Source organism: Hetaerina americana, unplaced genomic scaffold (assembly GCF_022747635.1).
Source record: "Hetaerina americana unplaced genomic scaffold, ioHetAmer1.1.p SCAF_1, whole genome shotgun sequence".
Lineage (NCBI taxonomy): Eukaryota > Metazoa > Arthropoda > Insecta > Odonata > Calopterygidae > Hetaerina > Hetaerina americana.
The window spans coordinates 348,824-374,849 of NW_027286069.1; the positions used below are offsets into that span (position 1 = coordinate 348,824).

The 26,026-nt window shown below is 36.3% G+C and overlaps 1 protein-coding gene across 1 annotated transcript; it reads right to left on the bottom strand.

Annotated features, from left to right (window-relative positions):
* Positions 1 to 1,620: 1,620 nt before the first annotated feature.
* LOC139687208 (uncharacterized) lies at positions 1,621 to 24,996 on the bottom strand. Its single transcript, XM_071584333.1, has 10 exons — positions 24,906 to 24,996; positions 22,554 to 22,854; positions 21,069 to 21,357; positions 15,348 to 15,631; positions 13,288 to 13,439; positions 10,285 to 10,485; positions 8,905 to 9,019; positions 8,248 to 8,462; positions 5,158 to 5,337; positions 1,621 to 2,742 (listed from the first exon to the last, which is right to left on the bottom strand). Exons 1-9 carry the CDS (start codon positions 24,980 to 24,982, stop codon positions 5,172 to 5,174), a joined length of 1,800 nt encoding a protein of 599 aa, XP_071440434.1. The 5' UTR covers positions 24,983 to 24,996; the 3' UTR covers positions 1,621 to 2,742; positions 5,158 to 5,171.
* Positions 24,997 to 26,026: the final 1,030 nt, after the last annotated feature.

Consider the following 26,026-nt stretch of genomic DNA (forward strand, 5'->3'; position numbering starts at 1 on the left):
AGCACCACCAGACATTTAGCACCCAGAAAAGAATTTATTTCTGGGAAGCGCTTCACGTCCAATTAAGAAGTTGAGGGAGCCAGGTGGATGGCCAGGAGGAGGGTAGATGGATAGCCTTCCAGACTCTCACCTCCTGGAAGGAATACTGACATTAGAGAAATGCTGGACCAAGTGTGTTTTAGTCAACAGAGATTATGTAGAGAAATAAAATCATTTTTTAACAAAAAATTGCAGCTTTTCGTTGTCATGTCGAGAACTTTTCACCTTACCCTCGTATGTTTGTGAGTAGAATGACAACTGCAGTGAAAGCACCTGCATATACCTGTATTATTTTTGCAGCAGTGATAACTAATTTCTATGATTCTACAATCAATAAATATTTATGTAGTTTTTTAAATTGTAATAATTCCAGTTTCTTTGTATGAAGTGTAAACATTAACATACTTCCATTTCACTTTCTTCAAAGAGAAAATTATTATATTCCGCAAATAGAAAAAAGGAAGGACAGAGATGAATTTCTGAGTTTTGGGATGGCCATGAAAAGGCACCTCTCCAAAATGTTTACAAAATTTACATAAATGAAGGTTGGTGATGTAGCACCCTGACCCCTGCCAGTCAGTCTTACAGTGTGCATTTTGATGAAGCCTATGGTTCAAAATTAAATGATTCCGTTGGGCTTTAATCATGAAAAATGGTATTTGTTTAAAACACTAATGTAATCCAAAGGTTAGCATGATGCCCTATCTCTGTTGTGTGATGACATTCTGCCCAAACTATATTCATTCACATGGATATAGATATACACATAAAAGACAAACACAGGAGAGGTGGGGAAGGTCCCATATGGCAGGTTTTTCATGTTTGAATGCATATTGGCCAATGTGGCTCGTCTCCTTCTTCTGGCTGTGTGTGCCACGAAATGCAATGTTCCTATCCTTTATGATGCTATATGATTGCTTTCCCTACTGTCCTTCCCTCTTGTCATCGCCCACTTCTCCTTTGGTGGGTGAGACCACCCTATCGCCATCTCCGGACCAAAGAATTGGGGCAATTGTTTGCATAAACCCCCCACAGATTTCAGTGTAAATTATGTTTCCTTGACAGCTCAATTGGTTAGAACATGGGCCCGACTAGTCAAAAGATCTGTGTTTCAAGTCCTGGTCAAGGAAATATTTGTGCACATGTGATCTGCTTGATTCTTCCTGTGTTCGTCTTTTATGTGTGTTACTATTCATTTTATCTATATCCATGAGAAAGAATATTTGTTCGCCATATGGTGGGTTTTTCATGTTTGAATGTGTATATGTAGATATAAATGAAATATAGATAGTGTAGATATAAATGAAAAAAAAATGTATAACACATTTTGAGTCCAGTTTAAAAGCTGTAAGTACATGACACAAGCAAGTTTAGATACATGCACATCTTTATCCGTACGAAAAAGTAAAACCAGAAGACAGGTTGTCAGCAAATAGAATTCCATAAGTTATGCCAGTTTTTCACCATTTAAATAAATGTAATGGTCATAAAATTTATTGAGGATATTTTTAATTAATTTTCATAGGTTTTGAAACAGTTTTTTTATTTGTGCAATTAACTAATTATTTGTTGCATTGGTATTTAGTGATTAATTTTCATTGTATATTACGAAAATAACTCTGGTAACTTTCTTATGCTTAACCCAAGGATTTTCATTGAAATTTAAATGGAAAGTACCTGTCATTCAATATACTATTTGAACATACATAGTAGGAAATCGGTGCATCACTCAAAATGTACACACAATCAAAATTTGTACATGGAGTTTCAGTGGAAACCTCCAGGAGACTAGTTTACTTGGAAAATCCACCCATATCCTCATGTTCTGACAAGAAATTAATGTTCTAATTATACCTTCCCCTTTCATTCTGTTAGTCATTATGATACTTAAAATCAACCTCTAAAATAAGAATAAAAACCATTTGACGAGTCTTGTCCAGAAAAATTAAAGCAATCATGTTAAACAATAAAATAAATTATTAAATAACAAATAAAAACCATTATATCTAAAAATCATTAAAAATAGGATAACATGCAAGCAGTGTAAAGTACCCTTTTTTCAAAATCATCCATGATGAGGTAACTTAGTATTAATTTATGATTACAGCTGCTGATAAACAACCATTGACAATTAAAAAACATTCTGAAGAGAAATCTGGAGAGGAATTCTGAATACACTCAACCTTCCATTCTTCCAAAGACAACCCATTAGAGCATTTGTGTTATGTCCATAAGCAGTTCACACAAGCTGCATAATTCATTATATAATAACTTAAAACTGCACACAACATGTAAAAACTAAGTAAGACAATATAACCAAACAATGCATTCCCTCTTTCCATTATAGATACAAATTATGATTGGGAACTATAGACCTACATAAAAAATAATTCTAGACACATTACAGTAAACAACAATGCTCTAAATGATAAATTCCTTTATTTATAATGTGAACAGCTACAACTTAGCTGCAGCACTGACTGATCAATGTAATTATGGAGTTCCATAAGGAGTAATATTCTTCATGAATTTTAACACTGTCACTTGTGAAACAAAAACCACTATGCTCAGTTTGTATAGGATCATTGTCTTTCATCAGCTATTATTGCCCACCCAACCTGATAAGAGTCTCAAGCAGAAAACAATAGTCATTCTTGCCCAAAGTCCCATTCACTTCTGATGAACATGTGCCTCTCCATCAACCTGAAATGAAAATTTACCATGATTACAATCAGCGTAAAATTTTCAGCAAGCGCAAGCCAATTTCATTGCGAGACAGCACTATCCATCGCGACAATTGGAACAGGAATGTGGGCAGTAATTCAATCATTTCTATCAAGAAAAAATTAGTACAGATGAACATTATCCACCACCATTAAGTTCTTATTTTGACCATTTGCAAATGTATGAACAGTAGTGTCTTACAAAACATAACTTTCTTTAAAATACATTCAACAGATTCAGCCAAGATGTGGGGGAAGTTGGTCATTATGAGAAAAACAAATTTGCAATTATAACAATTTTCTTTAAACCATAAATTAAAATAATGTTAACATTTCATTTGGTATGACATAGGGTAAAAAGGTTACAAGAGAAATTGTCAAGCAATCAAGGAGTAGTTTTTAGGGGAGGCGACCGACAGCTAAGGTCATTTGTGCCATAGGGGATGGACAGGAAAGGATGAAGGGTGGAGGGAAACCTGGCATCGGCATTAGCCTACTCTTTACGAAAAGCGCCAAGGGTTCCGCAGCTTAACGTCCCATCCGACGGACGGCGTACTCACTCAAAGTGCCCTCCACAAAGCACGTCAAGTAGGGATCGAGATACCTCTGAAAAATATTCAACACCGCCGGGATTTGAACCCGGGCCCTCTGGGTGGGAAGCCAGTACGTTAGCCCCCGCACCATCTCGATCCCCTCAAGCAATCAAGGGACCTCTATTTGAAGCATGACACTTAAGTCTAAAAAATAGTTTTAAGAAAAGTATTCTGCCTTGGGAATATTTTAGTTTGACAGATTAAACTTTTAATTGCTGAATCATTAAACAATTCTTGAAATGTTTGCTTATTTTTAAAATTTTTGTATTCTGAACCAGCACGGCTTCCCTGAGAAAAGTTGACGAAGAAAATTCCTTGAACCAAGATGCAGATGGAAGGGCAAATGACAAAGGGCCAGCAAAAATAATCCTGACAAGAAAATTTATAGCCCAGGGGCTCGACCAAATGACTTCCGAACTCAATAATTTTGTGAGAATGATCCAAACTTTGAGACTAGCAGTACAATGAGCTGTCATGTGTCGGGAAGTTTACCTTTCCTGAAAAGAATGACTTCACCAGATGAACAAAAAGAAAGCTCTATTTAGAATGTTTTTTCAAGAAGCAATAAGATTGACAGATGATTAAAAAATTAGGCAGTATGCACCTTAAATAATATAAAATATCAGATTATTGCATTATGACAATATTGAAAATTGCTTTTATTTTTGAAGTGAAGGTTTCTTTCATTTCATTGAAGTTATTGAATATTCATAAACTATGTATGCAATAGTACTATTATGCACATTTAAGAGATGATGGAGTTACTTTCAGAAATGTTTTTATAACCCACATGCTTTTTACCTTTTCATTGCATATATCAGTAAGAAATTGATATTGATTGCCTTGAAGTCATGGCTCCATGCACAGATGTCTGAAATGCCAATTGATTAAGTGCCACTCTGATATGAAACCGAAACGATTGGACAGGGAATTTTTAGATAGCATAAGATTTTTTGCATAATGAAGTTATTCTCTACAATATGTTTATGGTGACTACTGAAAATGGCATTGTTTCCCCCAGCTAATGCCACTGCTTCCACTCCGCTAATTCACCTGCGCGCTCTTCAGTGATATTTTGGAACTAGGGAGTCCATTATGCCTCACCCTGTACTATAAAGTTCTGTGTATGAAAAATTGCCAAGTGATCATGAAATTTTACGAAGCAGAGCCTTCAAACTTCAAATTACTCATTATACAAGGTGCTTCTCAAGCAAGGTTATTATTATTACTTTTTATTTGCCCATTGATCACAATACAAAAATACCAGGTGGGTGTGTATGTACATGATACAAGGCACGTCAAAGAGGAGCAAAGACACAGGCTCAGTTAAGATACATAAAAGAAATGATGCTCATAGTTACATAAATGTTTGTTACAAACCCATGAACATTGGCTGTAACAGGCACATGCAATATCAAATTCAGAAAAATCATTGATCATTAACATGAATCAGACCATGACCATTGCTAGAAACTAAAAGTATGAACTTACTGGTTGGGAATATTGTTGAGATATTCGTCAACCGAGTAGAACATATTGTGCTGTAGATATCTTTTTAATGTATGCCTGAATGCAGCAATTCCATTTGTATCCTTTCACGGTACAAAATAAATACAATGAATGAAAACTGAGAAAAACACATTTCTATAAAATCTTCTCCCTAGGTAGGTGAGAGATTTTAAAAAAATCGGGTTTGCCAATTTGATAAATTAGGGTTTTAAGTGAATTCTGGTTTTGGCAGTTGCACCCGGATAGATCCAATTACATTACATGTGCACTCAATCGATGAACTTTGTACTCACCTCAGTGAAATTGCTCACGCCTTATTGAACAGTGCTTTGTGAATTGTTGCTATGTCTGGCATTACAGGCGTCTTGCCTCCTGATGGAAGTTTAAGGGTTGATGAAGATGTGGGCATGGACGGCCGTGAGCTGGTAGCATGAAGGGGATTGGTTGATCCTCCTGAAGACTTTACATTATTGCTGAAATGAGACAAAAGAATGATTGCGATATTGAGATATAAATAAAGAAAACGTCATCGAAGCAATATTTATAGAAAAGTGTCCACTCAGTCACAGCCTGAGATATTTGAGATTGGAAATATTTAAATCTAAATTATGCAACACACAGGACATAGATCAAAACGTAATTTCCTCATTGACACATCTACAAGGCTGGCCACTGAGGGTATCAGTCTGGGAATATTTCACACCTATATGTACTTCTAGGGAAAAACATAATAGTTTCAGGCTTAATTTTGTGCAATTCCTTCATGATGAGGGTAGAGAAACTTTGCACTTCGACATAAAGATTCTTTATATGGAAGTGCAAAGTTTCTTTGCCTACCCTCAACTCAAGGGGAAGTCATCAGTAGGTTTACAAGTTGTCTACACATTTTACTGCCTAGATATATTGCTTGTTTGTATGCCCTCAGCATTATAAATGCTCCTGCAGTTTATGACATTATCTTACATATAATAATATATATTTTGTAATGACACGCAAAAACACTAAACATACCATTTTTTTCTTCATGGCTTATAATTCTAATAAATACTTTGTTATTCATAATTGGTTGGCATTTTTCTTTTTTCATTAATGCACCTCTTAATGTGAAGCTAAAAACTATTTTAAATTTTTGAATGGAGGAAGAACACTATGATTTTCCACAAAACAATTTTCTTTGGTACAACTAGTTTCAACACACAGGCTTCATCCTCCAGCACCTGAGGATGAGGTAGATGAATGTTGAAACTAGTTGTACCAAATGAAAACTTTTTCTAGAAAATACATGGTGTTCTACTTTCATTCAAGTAATGTTGTAATAACAATGGATACAAGCACTTAAGCACCTTTATTAGCATGAATTTAACTCTCCTGGCTCTCATTGAAATGACTTACACCTGTCAACAGATTACGTCTTGCAGATTAATTTTCAATAAGATGGAGATGGATCACTCGATCTATGGTGCGTAGTGTTTCAACCATGGAAGAATATCCATGCTTCCATTCCTAAACCAGCCTGTGACACTACTGTCCTACGAAGTCCCTGGTCTAAGGAGTTTGGCAGATGCTTCAAGGGTTTTCACTGTCATCTTGATTTTAATTTGGCAGAATGAAAATCACATCTAGTGGTACTCTTGCATGAGTGTAATAATAAATGTTGGCTCATGTCATTACATATTTCCATACAATTGCAATTCCACTCTTGATTATCCTAATTCGCTTGGGATTGGTCCTATAGAACTACATGTAATGCAAATAATTGTGTAGTGAGGTCTCAGCTCTTTTAAAAGCCATTTTGTTAATACTTTACAATCACCATTCAGGCAATTAGTTCTAAAAAGTGGAAGCAGTGTCTTTCTGTTTCTCATTAGATGACTTGCCGTTTGCAGTGAAGGTCAAATGAATGCCTCTATATTTAAGTTATCCTTCAAACAACAGTTGAGCGTTAAATTCCAAGGTTGAAGTATAAGTAAACATATATTTTTATATCAAGTCAAATTATTATCAATAAAGAACAGGAATTAGATAAACGAATATAAATAATAGTATTCAATATAAAATTAAGGGAACTACTTTTAAATTTACAGGAAAATAATGCTAAAACTTCTACTTTCATATTGAAATGAAGTGAAATTATTGACTTTGTAATTCCACAAACTTTGTGTGTGGAATTACACAGAGTGTGCAATGACGAAGTCAATAATTTCATTTCAATTTGTTAAGTAAATTCCATGAAGTTATGCCGGAGACAACAAATTTCACTTAAATAATCAATTACCTAGACCTGAGAATAAAGAATTTTGTCAAATATTTTCACAAGGTGCAAAGTTAAGCTGATGGGTATTTTTTCATCATAAATTGTAGCCAAAAACATCAGCTTATGCATGCACAAATATGGTACTTATTTCGTCAAAACCCAGGTCATCTCGTAATAAAAATTTTTCAACGGAATCACAAAGTTACTATTTTTCATTTTCAATGGTACTTATTGTCAGGCAGGGTCCAATCCTTTACTCATATCTCCTTTAATACGCTCACAAAGTATAAGTAGTGAATACATGCAGGAGTTAACTAAAACACAAACTCACTTGTAAGGAAAACTTTTCCGTGAATCATACCCACTCATACACAACTTTAATATTAATTAATGCCAAGCTTGATACTTGGATTGCATGATTGAGACCATTCTTTCAACTAATGAGAAGTACTTAGACCAAATCATTTGGATCGAATATTCATCAAGCAGGACAACTTTGAAGTTTCTTGCAAACATCTTCAGCATCAAAACAATTTAGGCTATGAAATACTCATTTATTTAGTAAAGAGAGAGTGATTTTATCCATGATTGTACCACAAAAGAAAGAAAGGATCTGTAATACAGCATTCCATGTCTTTGTTTCAAAAGGGACCCCTTTACACAGACATTAAAATTTATAATCATTTCCCCGCAGGTATTTAATATAACACCTCGTGTTGGATGTCTTAATCCAGATTGAAACCTTTTTTAATCAAGTATTGTGTTTATGATCTAAATGAATATTTTTCATCAAGGTATGACAAGCTGTAATTTCCATTAAAGACCATTTCTCAAATATATGTATGCATATATTTATTTGCCTTGGGTGACATGTCTTATATTCTACCATTGTAAAATAGCCAGATGAAATATATACATACAGCATTGAAAATAATAAATAATTAATTACCTTTTCAGTCTTTACCATCCAGTGAACAATATACAATTTTGTTAGTCTTAGCGCAAATATTTTACAATGAAAATATAAAATGAAGACGACAATCAAAGATCACTTACTGCAGGAGACATATTCAATCACAATGTGTCAAGCACCTGAGGGTACGGTGAAAAAATGAATGTCAAAACACACCTGTTGTTGGTGCTGCTGCTGGTGGTGCTGGTAGTGCTGGTGGTGCTGGAGACGAGGGAGCAGCGCATGGGTTGACCATCCAACTGTCTAAGGTGGTACACATCCACCGCTCTTGCTGCATCAGAGCGCTCTCGAAAGCAGACAATGGCTTCGCCAGAGGGGGGTGGGAGGAGTCTAGGAGGACAAGCCAATGGACCTATGTCTTCGAAAAGCTCCTATTGAATGTAAATACACAAAATGTTAACTTTCGTACTCTTTCAGTCAACTGATAATAGATGAAGATACAGCAGCAACAGTTATTAGGGGAGGCAACTGACAGCAGGGGTAATTTGCACCAGAAGGGATAGGTGGGTAATTCAATATGGGTAGGAAGTTTTAGGGAATGGGAGAAGGAAGGGAAGAAACCCAGCATTGAAATTAGCCTACTCTTAACAAAAAGTGCCAAGAGGTTCACAAGTTAACATCCCATCTGATGGATGGCACATTCACTTTAAGTGGCCTTCATCTAGCGACACCTAAAGTAGGGATTGAGATAGCAGTGAAACATCCAGCCACCACCAGGATTCGAATCTGGGCCCTATGGGCAGGAAGGCAATACGTTAGCCACCGTACCATCATGATCCCCCAGATATGCATAGATATTACATTCCTACCTACCCTAATATCTTCCTGAGTCACAGTGGGTTGTAAATTGGACACTCTCACTTTGTACCGTTGTTGAGAAGCTGTAGCATCATTTGGAACAGCAGCAGGTGCTCTTTGGTGCTGAGAACTGTGGAACAGAGGGATTAAATATGAGAAACCTTAATCTAAGGCCATGGGAAAATGTCCGCAACTAGTGACTTACTCAAATAATACAAGAAGCATGAGAAATCACCAATTCATAGTAAAAAAATTGCAGAAGTTGAGCACATTAAAAATTGGAAATTTCAAACAATTTAACAGCTGGTTGGATATCGAAGTATGGGGCATTAAACTTGACCAAGAGTTATTTTCTGAATTTCCATGCCTCAACTACTAAAATCAGGGTATTTTCAAATTATGCCTCTGATGTTGGAAACCATAAATTATGAAACTCGGGGAAATCACATCAACATGTAACTGGGAGCTTAAATTAACAGAGAGAACTTGTTTCAAAATGGGTTGAGAAAAGATTGAAAACCTGATAGAATGGCTTCAAAAACTTTAACCTCAAATTTACATTTTATGTAAAATTGAGTTCAATTATTTCATACCACAACTGGGGATGGGGATGACTAAACGCACTTTAACTCTTAGAAATATTAACTAATTTCAACAGTATTCAGAAGATAACAGTACAAATAGAGTTTGTGAACTGCATATCTTAAGACTAGGAGTTAATTATTCAAATATTAATCAATTGAATGGGTAATGCAAACAGCCAAATACCCACACTACGTGTTTGCTCTGTTTACTAACAATTATCAATTGCAGCTATGTTTTAAAGTGAAGTAAAGGCAAAATATTGTAAAAAATCAATATTGTCATTCATTAATATTTTGCCAGATTGTCCAAGTGGAAACACATGTGAAGGTGAAGCACCAGGTTCAATGGTTTCTGCTTTTTTGTTAGCTGAAAACCATCAATAATGAACGTTTAAATGAAAATACTTTGTAACTTCCACACAATTTTTATTCGTACTACCCGTTTCAATGCTTTGGCGTCATCATCAGATACCTGATGATGACGCCGAAACCGGTAGTACGAATAAAAATTGTGCGGAAGTTACAAAGTATTTTCATTTAAACGAACATGAACCTCCACAAAGTTGAGCCCGAGACCATAGAATTCATCAATAATGAATTATGATTTCATGAAATTCACAACGTATCATGACAATTTCTAAGTGTACACATGAAAGTTGACCATTTTTACTTGCAATTAAAATGAAGACCTTTTTAAGTGCATGCGACACACAGCAATGCCTACAAACAACAAACTTGTGTGCAATGAGTTGGTCTGTTTAAATAACATTAGAATGAGCCTATTACATTGCCTATTTTCAACTATGCATACTTGGCGGGCCTTTGGAAAGGTGCTAATTGTCCAGAGGCAGCTGCAGGTGGAATGTCAAGTCTTGCTTTTAGTTCTCGGCTTATTCTTCCGGCTTTCCTCGCATTTATGCCCATGAGTGCATACTCCTCCTCCTCGGCATCATCCTCAGCTTCATCCTCGTCCTCTATTCGCATCGCCTCATCCTCCATATAACCTTTCCCACTATTCAAATGTAGAAGAGAATAACATTATTTAAAAAATACCAAATTAGGCACATATTAAAATACCTATCCACCTATTGACAAAAATTTAATGCAATATATATTTAAAAAATAAAATGCTAAATTTATATTTTTCTTGCCATCCTTGTAAAAATAAACAAATCATTCGAGAGTATAATCAAGAAAAAAATGTACATATGGATCCAAAACCTGGCATTACTCCACATCACCCACTGCCACACACCCTAGATGTGGCTTGCAGGGTACTATGTAATATGATATAAAAATATCATAGTACACAAGATTAAGCTTCTAATGATTGGATAAAAAAGACTGCCCATGGCAGATCATATGCCTCGACTGCAAAGGTACTGCCAAAATCGCATAATAATAATTCTTAGCAGATAGATATGGAAATTGTTTGGGATTTTTAAATGGTCGTTGAAGTAAGCTTCTTTTATGTCACTTCTGAGAAAAATGACTGCAAAAGAAAAATTTTTTTGTGATTCAGATACGCTTTTACAATATATTTGGACATCTGCAATGCATTATTCTTTGCTCACATGGCAGATGAAGATTATTACAATGTATTATTATAAATGTAATCATTTTTTAGGGATTTTTCCACCAGCATATTTTTATCTGTTACCACTTATGGAATACTATGAAATGGATATAAACCTACATCTATGTAAGGTAGAAAAAGCGAACAAAACTAAGCTGGATCTTAAAAAATAACTATTAACAATGTAAGCTACCCACATTCAATTTTGTTTGCACAGAATTTATTCCATTCATATCAATCAAAGTGATGCTTGAAATCCTGATGGTGCACCCAAGACATCATGTTTTTTTGGGTTCTGAACACATGGTCCAACTCACTGGATGATGGTGTCAATGGCATCACAGTCAGCATATTCAATTTTCACTATGGCAGCAATTCCAGCAAAATTTATATCCAGTCACTCAAAAATCATCAAGTCATATGTGCATCACCATAAAAGCCTTTGCAGTAAACTTATCTAGCTGAAGGTACACTACTGTACGAACTAATTCACGAACTATGGTACGAAAATTTTATTGCAAATGGGCTGTAGGAAACAGATGACATATGCAATGAATATAGGTGATTGAATACCACAAAGGATACTGTGGTATTCAATCACTTATCGTGGTACGTCTGCAGTCCACAGGCCTCATATGTAGATCGACGTGCGCAGTCCTGCTCTGCTCTCCTCTCCATTTTCAATATTTTTCTGGGGTGCCATCGATTTTTTTAAATTGCTATGGTTGCCCTTGGCCTCAAAGATTATGAGTCTTCCTAATTACGTTGACTACATGAAAAGGCACTCTATATAAGGAAGATAATTCAAGCAACTCCTGCATGTACGCTTTCTCCTCAGGTTCTGCTTGATATGATCTCCCTATCAAATTTCTCTGGAACCATTCATGAATCATTCTTTCTGTCTGTTCCATCGTAATAATTGAGGGGGCTGAAGGCCTCACCACCGTCTGGTCACAGTCATAAGATTTCTTTCTTGAGAAAGAGGAATAAAAAAGCCTTATGTATAACACCCAATGGATTCCAAGAGGAATAAGCTTTTTTTGAGTGAAGATGAAATACAGACTTAAGTTGAAGATTTGGACAGAGAAAGTGAAGTGAGCATTGGATCTGACAGTGTAAGTTCCAGTGAGGAAGTTTGGTCCAGAGGCACTTCGTTGAAAAGATACCGCCGACCGGGAAGAAGGCCATGTCTCAAAGAAGATGTAAGGTGTGCTCCGCACGAAATAAAAGGAGGAATACAATGTACTGGGACCCCGACAGCAATGCAGGCCTATGTTTAGAGGATTGTTTCAAATTATATCACACAAAACTAACATTTAGAATGGAGGTTCAAAACTTAAAATTGAATGAAGAAGTGAAAATATGAAATATTACATAAGTAAAATTTTCACTAAATAGAATAGACAATTTAGCATAGGGTTAATTTTTTTTAAATTTTAGAATAAATATTTTAAAAGATATAAATTATTAAGGAAAATAACCACAGTGGCAATGGCAAAGGACATAATTGTCCACTGTGAGTGATATATCCTAATATGAATGTGTGGAAAATTACAACAATCCTTTAAAATCCGTAAGCCCATTTTTGATGATTTAGTCTATGTTTTATGGAACCTCTGATAAATATCATTTCAATAACAGTGAATAACATCAATCATACACACACTTCCATGGCTTGCAAAGATGTAACTATTTTTTCCTTATCCCAATGTCTTCTCTTGCTAAAGTGATGTTCAAAAAAATACTGTAGCGCATAACTTTTCGAGCTATTTTCTTTACGAGATCATGGTCCCTAACAGCTTATTATATGTAAACACCATAACATTTTGCATGTATTCACAACATAATTAATATAAAATACAAACCCTGATTTTTACTTATCATGAATTAAACATATCAATGTTTAATAACAGAGACCAAAAACTATTGCAATTTTTTGCTTAATAAAGATTTATTTTCAACTTGTTTCAATATACTACAAAAATTATGTAGTGCATTGAAACTAGTCAAAAATACATCTTCTTTAAGTCAAAAAATTGCAAAATTTTTTTTGTCTCTGATATTATTGGACAGTTCTGCCACATCACATCTGAATCTGTACTTTATACATCAATGATTGTATCGAACCTTATCTGGCTCTGGGCTAATTGGAAAAAAATCACTACTCGATGCTAAGCTGCGGTGGATCTGATAAAAGCGGGCATGCAACAATACAGCAAGGTCACCAATGGTATGTACCTAGGCAGGTGATCACCAGAACCTTGTGGATGAGAATTGCGCTTCAATGCAATCGTAGAAATTCCCTGATAAGATGATCCAACAGCAGGTGCTTCCCCTCCTCCCCCACCCCACTCCTCCCTCTCCGATAGCAGCAGCGACATGCCTTGCCTCTGAGATAGGAAGGAACAGAAATATCAGTTAGATGCTTCAACCTAAGCAGTAAAACCACATTTATTTTCAAATAAGATGTTTAAAGACTTGATTCAACATTGACAAATTATTATTAAAAGCATTATTTTTTTAAAGTGCAGTAAAACCCTGATATTTTATATTTAAACAGGATAGCTTTTTCAACTGGCTTCATATCAAGCATTTAGATCTATTTAGAAAGGTATTTTACATGCTTTTCACAATACATCAACAATTGTGTGGTCCTTCAATCACTGATGAACCTCAGCAAATGGCAGTTACTTGAAATGACAAATGATATTTTAACTCCATATTTGGAGCCTCTGTATGGACAATTCCAGCAGCAAGCTCTCTTTTTTCCCCCAAGGAGATAGTCACTTGAAAGTTCTTTAACAGATGGCTAAAGAAAGAGATGTGTACGAGGTGTTTCTATGCTTTTGATTTATTCTCAATTTATGTTAACTGTATCACAAAATATTTTCCTCACAAAAGAACAACTAATCTAAAGTTTATATTTAATAAATATCAATAACTGAAATCACTGCATGGAATAAATGCATCATCAAGAGAACATTTGTCTCTTAATCAATTGAAATGTAATGAAATAATTGGGGATCGAGATGGTGCGGGGGCTAACGTACTGGCTTCCCACCATGAGGGCGCGGGTTCAAATCCCGGCGGTGTTGAATATTTTTCAGAGGTATCTCGATCCCTACTTGAGGTGCTTTGTGGAGGGCACTTTGAGTGAGTACGCCGTCCGTCGGATGGGACGTTAAACTGCGGACCCCTTGGCGCCGTTCGTAAAGAGTAGGCTAATGCCGACGCCGGGTTTCTCTCCACCCTTCATCCTTTCCTATCCATCCCCTATGGCGCAAATGACCTTAGCTGTCGGTCGCCTCCCCTCAAAACTACTACTATGAAATAATTGACTTTGTAATTCCACACACTTCCACACAAAGTGCGTGGAATTACAAAGTCAATTATTTCATTACATTTCAATATGTTATGCAAATTCCATAAAGTTACGCCTGAAACAACAAATTCTCTTAATCAAGTTACAAAAACTTTTCAAATTAGTTTGAAAGTGAAATATTCTTCTAAAAGTCTAAATAAAAATCACATTAAAATACCTCAACATACAATAGAAATATCAAATTTTATTTGAATTGAAATATGATCCCTTACAAAAAACAATTACTGACACAACACCATTCACTTGTCAACAGTTGATGACCTATGTTAATCATTCATCCATAAAAGCCTACATCTTCTTTAAATTCCAGTGGAATTTTAAGGTCACTGACCATATCCAGCACCAAATAGAAAAAAATACTAGCTTAGCTTTGATGAAAGGAAACTTTGATTCCCACCAAAAATCCTTTTGGGGACCCGGGTAAGAATTGTTCAAGTTCAATGGTATGAAATTTGCATTTTAAAAACTAAACCTCATCTTCCCATCCATTCTACTATCTCCTCCATGACCGGGCTATGCATGGTATGCCCAGTAACTTTTTCACATGATAATGAGGCACTGCATCAAAAATCAATGGTTTGAAACTGTAAATGTGGGATTACTGTGTTTTTTCCTTCCTTTCATCGCAAAGAAAAAAATCCACACAATAAAGAAAGATGCAGGGCCCTGTTCTATCATAGACTACATAATATTTTAATGGAATTTTATTACACCTCGGGGGGGCTGTAATCAGAGAGTGTAGGTGATCAAGATCATACAAGAAAAATGGGGAGACATACTCCATTGGTAAGGTTCTATTTAGCATGCGTTGAATTCCCAGATGGTCTAGATTTTGCCTATTGCCCACCATAATCAGTCCAGATTGGTGACAGCTGTGTGATCACATCAGAAGTACACATTAATAGGGTGAACCTACCTTAGAAGGTACAATGGGTGGTCTAGGTGGATGACCCCTGAGGTCATAATGCCTAGGTGAAGTGTTTCCTTTAGCCCACGGGTGGTTCATGCTCAAGGCCTGCAGACCCATGGGACCTCTTTCAGAAGATGGACCCAGCCCCGCTGCTGCCCCTCTATATGAATGCACGGAGGGAGGAAGAGGAGGTAGGGGTGGAGGGCGTGAAGCATGCATTTGATCATTATTCACTGTGCGCCGTAGGAGTAATGAATGTGATGGCACTAACTCTGCATTCGCATAATCCCCTGAAATGAAAGTTAAATCTCAGTTAAATGAAGGGAATATTTTTTCTTTCAATATTGAAATAATATTATTCAATATTATTTCAATATTCAAAGCAATGATTATTATACAAGGGTGATCTGAAAATTTCTCAACCTCCTTGACCATAGATGGCATCACAACTCTTTGTGATTTTCTATGTAAAATTGCAAGCCATTCCATTCAGCAGTTCACTGCAGGCAGTTGTTTGAATCAGTTGCGGTATGTTTGTAGTGATAAAATCCTTCATGAAAGAAGGTTTTAATACCGACAATTTCATTCAAGTACTGTAAATGTGTACTTGGGATTCATCGCCTTCAATTTTCATCCTGAAGAAATGGGCGGCCAAGTTTAAACATGGATGTGAAAACCTTCAAACAAAAGTGCATGATATGATTTTGGAAGGTCAGTGTACGAATGTGCGTGAACTTGCTGTTAGTGTAGAGATATGAAGAGAATGCATTGGTTACATTTTGCAGAGGGCAATGCTTCGTGCAATATGAGTGCCTCACGTGCTTACTGTGGATCCAAAATTCATTCATATGGCACTTTCCAACCTGAGCTTGGCACACTTCACAAAAAAGTGATTTTCTGCATTGATATGTGACAATGGATGAAACACTGATTCTCTATTACACACCAGAATCAGAACAACAATCCATGCAGTGGATAGTGGCCGGATCTTCAGGTCTGAAGTTGGTGCCATCAGCAGGAGATGTCAGTTTTTTGGGATGCAAAAGGAATTCTGTAGATCAACTGTCTTGAAAAAAGTAAAACAATAACTGGGGAGTCTATTCTAACCTTATAATGAAACTGGGCACAAAAATTAGTGAAATCAGACATGGCTTGCAGAGGAAAAGAACCGTTTTCCATCAGAACTAAGTGCTAGGACATCCACCCTATTCCCCAGATTTGGCTTGGACATTCATCTCTTCTGAAAGCTGAAAAGTTTCCTCGTTAGTCAACGTTTTTCATCTAATAAAGAAGCAATTGTGGCTGTAGACAATTGCTTTGTGTAGCACTTCTAGATGAACACCATAAAGACAGGTTAACAGAGCTGGAACATCATTAGATGAACGGTGATTTATGCTGAAAAATAAAACTTTTTTGAAAACATAAAATTGTCCTTGTCACCATCAGGCCGAAAACTTTTCAGATCACCTTCATAGTTAACCTCAATCCCTTTAGGTGGCATAAATAATAAAAATATAGCATGCTACAAAAAGTAAACTTAAAAGTAAACTGTTTGAGTTAAGATTTTATCTCATTAAAATATTAACACTCACCAAAAAATTTAAATTCACTAAATGCATTAATTGTAAACTCTACAGCTACTCTTAGTATTAATACTCCACAGTTTATAAGTGTTGCGTAAGTGAGCGTGTCATAACTGCATTGGAATAAAACATGCAGAAAGAATATTTTGGTATATTTCTATTTCGCCCTTGGATAAAATGAATGCACAAAATGCATCTTTGGCTGAATAAGTATACGTCCTTCAATAGAAAATAACTGGCTTTAGACTACCAGGCAGTTGATTCATCAAAAACTGCTCACTCTCTTTTCTGTTAGCTGAGAGGATTAGCTAAAAAGGCTCATGAAAGGTAGGATTATCTTTGATGATACTTGGCAGCCATGTTTCAAGGTTCACTTCTTGGTTTGAATATCTGTATAACAAATATGTACACTGGTGTCACATTACTGGAATTTTAATGGATTTTTCTAATTTTTCTAATTAATGGATTTTTACTGGAAATTACTGCAAATACTCCTTTGTTTAAGGTGAATTAGAACTACTCTGCTGCAAAGAGTATTCTGTTGACATGCTAAATAGTTGTCTTTGAAACTGTCCTAATCTTGGAAAAAGATCCAAGCCCCTCCTAAGTGACACGAGTTCAAACACTCCACTTGCTTCCTCATTCCTGGATACACCAGAGGGGGAGGGAGGTGGACATACGCCAGATCTCATACCATCAAAGGCTCTCTCTAGAAGTCCTTCAAGATGAGGTCAATCAAGAGTGCAGCTTTCACATCCGCATCAGCCAGCCAGCATGATATTCACACAACCCGAGTGATTGACGTACTCGACATTAATACTTAGGCATTATTATTCCCTCATATCTCATGGGGATCGAGACGGTGTGGTGGCGAATACAATGGCTTCCCACCTACAGGACCCAGGCTCATATCCAGGAGACAGTATCTTTTTCAGGGGTATCCTGATCCTTATATTAGGTGCTTAAAGTTGTTAAGCCATCCATCAGATGGGACGTTAAACAGCAAAACCCTTGGTGCCTTTCGTAGGGTAGGCTATTGCAGATGCTGGGTTTCTCCCCCCTTCCTCACCCATCCCTAATAGCCCAAATGACGTCAGCAGTCAGTGTCGCCTCCTCAAAAAACTACTACTACTCTCCCTCTCTCTTCTTTTTAGTTTGACCATCTAATCCAGTCATTGCAAGAATAAGGCACTTATTTTTATTAAAGTTAAGATATTTTTATTTGTCACATAAATATTTCACTTGTCCAAAGAAGGATAAAGCATTTTTGGAATGCATCACTGATGGTGAAAACTCCATCCAAAAACCGAAATACACTTTAATGTTTTTTTGAATGTATGCTACTGGAACTTGGTTCATCACAGGCTAAATGCTAGTGGTGCACTTTTTTCCCCATTTGACATCACTTTTGAGTTGAGTCCATTGAGTGAAGAATATGCCATGGATTCTTCTTCCTCTTTATCCCACCAATGACCACTTTTCCAAGGAACTAATTACCACTCTCTCTCTTTCTTGGTTCAAAAAGAGCATTGCCAGGTTTGGCATGAAGTATTCATGACTGCGCATCTCATCATTCAGCTTTGGTAATCAACACACAACCTGCACTCTCCAGTTGTCATTTTGATGTACATTGGCCATATGGCATTCTTCACATTGGAATCGAACTGAATCTTGACAAATGACAATGTGTTTTATTATTTATTTTTGACATATGGCCCCCACTCTAACTTTAAGGAAGGCATGAAAGACCTACAGGAATTGCTCATGTTTTTCATTTTTCTTGTATTTATAATTCACACTTGTTTCTGAGGATGGAATATTGTTATTTATAGTGTGCTTGCCAAGCAGAAAACACCTACGTATCCAGCCCCATGAGATTCTTGTCTCTTTTGACGTGGAACAACTCTTCCCGAGCGTACCCATTGATATTGCCCTTGAAAACATCGCAGATTGGCTACACACAAAAGACATAACACCCATTGAAATTAAAGAATACGTTACTCTTACTAAAACTTGCATGGACATAACATACTTTCAATTCAACCAAAAATTTTACAAACAAACGCAAGGCACAGCTATGGGAAATCCTCTTTCCTGCTTTGTCGCTAACATCTTCCTACATTACTTTGAAATAGACTGTAAACACACGTTTGACTATTTCCCCAACACTTGGCTTAGATACGTAGACGACATTTTTGCCATTTTTGACACCAGCAAGTGTGACATAAATGACTTTTTGGACCGGCTGAACAAAAAACACAATTCCATAAAATTCACCTTTGAAGTCGAACAACATAACTCACTGCCTTTCTTGGACATACTAGTAATTAAAAACCATGAGGGCTTAGAGTTTGACATTTTTAGAAAACAGACCCACACCGACAACTACATCAAAGCAGATTCACACCACCCCTTTCAACAAAAAATGGCAGCTTTTAATTTTCTCATACACAGACTACTGACGACACCACTCAACAAACAACGCTATTTCAAAGAGTTGGAAAACATCAAACAAATAGCCATTAACAACGGATACACACCCCAAATTATAGACAAATTAGTTAGAAACAAAAAAAGAAAACTTGCCAATAAACATACTACACTTCTACCACAACGGAAAGACAACAATAATAAATTTATCGCATTACCTTTCTTCCCCACATTAACCCGAGGCCTTGATAAGGTCTTTAAACAAATTGGTACCAATGTCACTTACGCGAACCGTAACACTCTTCTTACGTGTTTAGGGAACCCGAAAGACATAACACCACAGTTAGACAAATCAGGTATTTACGAAATTACTTGCTCACACTGCCAACTCTCCTACATTGGACAGACCAAACGTAATCCCAAAATCAGATTCAAGGAACACATAGGACACTTTAAGAACGGACGTTTCGATAGATCAGCGGTCGCCAAACACATTTTTGAAACGGAACACTCTATCACTCCCAACGACTTAACATTATTAAAACCGATACAACACTATAAACTCGATGCCTGTGAGAGCTTACACATACACTTAAACAAGAATAAACTTATGAACAATGAACCAGGCATCATCAACAGTTCACTTTTTAATTTTGTTAGTCATTTCAGAAACAGACAGCCCCCTCCTAATAGCCACCACTCTTCCCCCACTCCTTCCCACGTGACCTCAACAAACTCCCCCCCACCTACGGACCATCACTTAACCCCTCCCCCCTTGCCCCTCCAGGTATATATACCTCACCCCCCGACCTGAACACCCACTTGACTTTGGACGGTGCCTGTGCACATTCCTCTTCTTAGTTCAAGTGCCCTATTTGATTTTCTCCCCGTTGATGGTCACCTGTGTGACCGAAATACCGGTATAGGAGTTCTTCGTAATTATTTTTATTGGCCTTAGGATCTTCTTCCTTGAGATTATTTCTTTAACAGCCAATAGCTCCACATCTTCCACCTTCTATCATGTCTATTCCAATTTCTCATTTGCAGTCACTCACACCTTTCTCATTTTGTTTCTCATCTCCTAAATATTGAGGCTATTTTTGTTGATTTAATTTCCACAAATATCAAACAAGAAAATATAAAGCAATAATTTTTAACACCCAACACCTGCAAAATATGTCCAGAGAACTATTAACTATCGCCCGTGGTTCCACAAAAACCACTCCCCTTCACCAGCCATAAAAATTGGCATCACATTTATATCTGCAATTCAATTGATTAATTTTATTCCCTACAATTTTAGCACTTCCACAAATACCTAAACTCGACCATGATTAGCATTCTTAATCATCTTTATACCATGGGACTCATATGCTCCCATTACATGGCAAACTTAAACACATTATATTCAACAGTGTAGTTGCTAGAGCTTGTAGATGAACTGAAACATACAGAAGCCACCCTAACAGTTTTGTCATTGGTCTACAAAACCATAAAATAGAATATGCAAACATTTTATCTTACATAATTAAAAAAAATGGATAATCCAACAATTTGGAACTTAGAAAATGAGCATGGCCATTATTACCTTTTCACACCAACACCTTAAAGAACTTTCACAATGTGAATCATCACAAAATTAGGTGAAAATACAGTTTTCCAACAACAAGCAGATCTTAAAACTTAAAAAAAGCATAATAGTTTTATAACTTACCAGGTAAAGGTTCCCTGAGGCCTAATGATGGCACATTACTCATATTTTCACCAGGATCATCAAGGTCATGATAGGGTGCAATACTACCCTTTCCCCAGTCCCATGATGACTTTGCCAATGGCTTCCACATCATCTCCACGTTACGCTTAGTGGAAAGACTAATTCTTCCATTTCGGCCCTTGCGGACAGTTATATTACCACCACGAACAGTACGAAGGGGATCCAAGTGGGATGCACCTGAAGCAGGCCATGACGTCTTCCCAGTATTTGCTACAGACTGATTCACCAACTAAAATTGTATCATTAAGATAATTGTTACTTTCAATGGAACTTGTACCATAGCAGTAGTTATTAACAGAATATACAATAACAAATATAATTTTCCTTGCACCACAGAAACAGATTTTCTATTTTATCAGCCACGGTGGCGGTTGGATAACGTCCTTGCCTGCCAACTCAGAGGTTGCAGGTTCGATTCCCACTTAGGTGGGTTTTTCTCCATCTAGGGCTTGGATGTTTGTAATTGTTTCTATTGTTAAAAGTCTTATATATAGGCCAAAGTGCTGTTTTTGGATTAATGTGAAATGAAATGTAGAGAAATTATCTCCGTATATATTCCACTCAATATGGCATTGAACTACTACCATCTAGAGGATCTGGATTTAATTCCAGGTGATCCCTCTGGAAACTCGAGTTTCACCCAAGCTGAAGGATTTTTTTTGGCCGCTAGATCTTCTTGTGAAAGGACCTGGCACCATAATACCCTGTCATTTGAATTTCACATGCTGTTATGCCTTAATTAGTTCAAATCAGGTGAGCTCTACTCTCGTCTATCAAACCAACATTTGGAATTATGGCTCTGGTTATACAATAATTTCCATTCAGATCAAGAGAATATTTTCAGCACGTATTTAGTTCCAAAATAATTTTGAATATTAAAAAAAAATTTAAATAAGAAAGGTCCTTGATTATTTTTGACATTCATGAAGACATGACTTACAATGTTACCATGTAGTCATAATTATGTCGAGTTGTAATTATCAGCCATGTAATTGCACAATTCTCACAACATTTTATGAACTAGAAGGAGAGTACTGGGGATTTAATATACATTATCACAAAAATATGCACTCAAATGAACTCTGAAAAAGGTACGTTAAAGCTCACAGGTAAACAATACAAGAGGAAACACAACGTTTGTTAAATCCAAGATTCATTGTAAGAATTTATACATTTTATTCTCAAGTTACAAGGCCACGAGGGGAGAAAATTGATGAAAACTAGCTCTTCATCATTGGAAAATAATGGATCAAACACTTTCACAATTGATATTGTGGCTAATTTTCCCAGAAGCACTGCAAATTTTCAGAACTTCACCAGCTTTTCACGTCAATAAACATGGCACTTTGAAACGGCTTCTAAAGCAGGTCAAATATGCAATATCCACCCAAACTAATCTAACCAATGACATTAAATTGTTCTCACCTTTGTCCTTCGAAGCTGAGTCAGCTTTTCTCTGGCGTCTCCACTCTGCTTGGCAATTTCAGCCAGCCTGTCTCGTGCATCACTCAACTTAAGGCGCTTCTTGGCTATGATTGTAAGTCGAGCATCACCTCTTTTAGTCACCAGCTTGGCACCACCCCCTCCAACTTTGGTGACTTTGCTTCCAGGTGCCGCTTTAGTTCCTTGGGTTATTCTAGCAGGTGCCCCTGTCTGGTTCACTACAGCTCCCCCTCTCCCCCTGGCTGCCGCTGTCCTCTTTGCTCCAGCTGCTTGTGCTTTACCCCTAAAAACGAGACCATTTAACAATAGGAATGAATTCCAGGTAATGTGCACTGTAAGCCTACATATTTTGTATTATCTGAAACACAATCCAATAAAAATAATTACTTTAATAAACTATAACCTTGTACCTTTCAGAATACAGGATAAAAATAACCCAGAACACATGATATTCTGAATAAAAAATTATAAATGAAGGACGGTTACAATTGCTAAATACTTATGAAGAATTGGTGCCCTAACTTTTAAAACCTAGGATGGGAAGCTTTCAAAACACAGATTGAAAGATCAAGACACAGTTTACTGAAAGGAAAATTATTATATCCAAAAGTACAACTGGTGTTTGAGATGAAAGATGAAAATATTAAGTGCAGAAGTACAGAGCTAGAATTAAACACTATTTTGATTTGATGAAAACAAAGAGAATATCAGAGTAAATGTTTGCTTAAGAACAACCTGGAAATTATATTTACTTAGTCTCGTAAATTATTCCAAATCGAATCAAAATGCCAATTGCTAATCTATTCATGCCAATGGCTAACCTATTAATAACCACCAAACTTATTTCACATGGCAAATAAAAAGAATGTGATACATAATCACTTCACCACAAAGGGCCACATCATCTTTACAAACATTCTTTATTCAGATAAAAATATACCTCACAGAAACTCATAAAACCATAGAATGCGCCAAATTATCTTGCATAAACCACTGAAGTTTTGAATGATTTTCTACATTATAAACATCAGGATTACCGCTGAAAATTAGGTAGTAAAATTCACGTGATAATTTGATTAAATTCTACAGCTAGTATTGTGTTAATCGGTAATTAACAGGATACCTAATTACAAGGATACACCCTAATAATTTGATCGACGTCATTTCAATGATCAAAATCGACAAACACTATGTTGAATAAAACACGTCATGTAATCTTGAATATTTACATTGATAACATCTATCAAAATGATGCCACTTTCATTTTATTTAATTTTACAGCTATAAATTACGAATTTCCATTTACTCTGGTGGTCCCAGGATCTGAGACTAGGAGAAAATCTACCGGCAGCAATATATTAAGAAATTTACTGAACATATTTTACAGCCGTGATTCTCAGAATGTTTCCTATTAACGACCAGGAATTAAAATACACAATTTAAGGATTTCCGCTTCTGATAAAAATGGTACGACGCCGTTATTTGTAACTGGGATTTAGTCCCAGCAATTTTAATCGAATTAAAGATAAATCTCGAGATAAGAAACACTCGCCTGACAATGAAATAATATTTCACTGATGTCAATATGTGTTCATTCAAGAGCCAATTGTGTTGGCTAATGAAGTATTCCATACTTTCAACACATGAATTCCATGCATTAAAATTTGGAGAAATAAAAATGATAAGCATTAAGTTGCCTCTATTAGTGGAAATATAAGCACTGTTTGGATTAATCCAGAGTACAGAGCCTGCTTAATTCACTCAACTCCACATTCCTTCGAAAATTTGGCATTTTAGGTTCATATTAAAGATCCACATGACAAATGTACAGCATGAATAAGGTTTAATCTGCAACGAAACGTAATTTGGCAACCATTAACATATGTAAACACAACCACCCGGTATTAGCACATTCGCTCTGGTCACTAATATTACTACAAGGAACGCTCAGAAAACGAACCGATAAGCTTTTAATTCCCAACTACACTGTATCCACATATAAAACTGCATACATTCATATTACTGTACACAAAAATTATTACATTCCAGAATCAGATGTACCACAAGTAGTAGGTCATTACTGATAACGAATCGCATCACCGCTTCCATATAACCCTGAAATATTTTCACTTTAAAAGGCAAGGAACTTGTTTCTAAAGCGTGAAAAATATCAGTTATACTCAAAATATGAGAATAAATGTCACTTAGGTGTGGTAGCATTTCAGACTCTACTACTGCAAGGGGTTTCCAGCAAAATTACAGTCTATTTACCGGAGAACCAAGAGTAAACAATATGGATTAAAGTCATTTCTAAACAAATCAAAACATTATTACCTTCCCCGTCCTTTATTGGAACCAAACTTAAACTTCTTTTGGATGATTTCATCTAAACTCAAATTTACGTTCGCCATTTCCAATTACTCGAGCCAACCCTCCCCCTATGAAGAAAATTTCGTAGTAGCGATCGAAGCGATGCCAGGCGGGCTGAACCGGAAGAACGGGTTGGCGGTTGGGGTTTCATAATCGTATGTGAATGATACCATTTTCCGAAAAATTTTATACGATTTTGACAAATATATTCGTCGAAATGTAAATGAGGAATTGGTGTTCATTCTTATTTTTACACGGAAGAGATAGGTGACAGTGGCACCTGGAATAACGAATAATCCAGCGGGAAGTGCTTATCCGCATTTTATTTCTGCACTCTTTTAAGCCTTGCGTACACATTCTAGAATACTAGGGAATTAACTGTAAAATATATAAATGAACGATTAGTGAAGGCTTCGGATGAAGTACGCATTGTCGATTGAGGATTCCGTACGTATTGTATTAATATCACTGCTATTTTTACAATGCTGTTACGATTATGACGGGATCAGCCGGTGACAATTTTCTTCAATTGTGACCCTTCGCCCCTGTTATTTCGAAGGAATTTGATTCAGGTACATCAGCAAACGTTTTTATCCAGTTTCTTAAAACTCAGATTGTGCCTATCACAAGGGAAGAAAGTTGGAATGATATTTTGGTATTTTATTATTATAGTAGAGGCGTAATATACATTAGCGAAAATACGCGTGCTTATCATTCAACTGAGAAGGTATGGATTGCATGAGCTCCTAGAATAAAATGTTAGGATGATACTACTAATGTGCAGATAAACATGAACACAGGGTCACTTCTTAATATATAAGTGAACCAGTGAGTAAATATAGCCTACTTAAGCATGCCCTCCCCCAATGAGATGCACCCTGATGATACCCACAAATTATGTACTTTTGTAATGAATCTATTATCTGAGACAGTATGATGAATTCTATAACTTTCTTGTTTTCTCTGCTGAGAATATTCTTTCAAATATTAATCCCTCTACTATTTATCCAAGTTATCTAGGAAGGCATTGCATAATCCAAAAGTGTCAATTCAAATGCAAACTTGTGACTGCCATAAAAATAAAT

Coding starts and splice junctions, on each gene's coding strand:
- LOC139687208 (XM_071584333.1), bottom strand. CDS start 24,982: ATGGCGAACGTAAATTTGAGTTTAGATGAAATCATCCAAAAGAAGTTT. Junction 22,855..24,905: donor TCCAATAAAGGACGGGGAAG/GTAATAATGTTT, acceptor TCTCGTTTTTAG/GGGTAAAGCACAAGCAGCTG. Junction 5,338..8,247: donor AGCAGCAGCACCAACAACAG/GTGTGTTTTGAC, acceptor GTCTCATTTCAG/CAATAATGTAAAGTCTTCAG.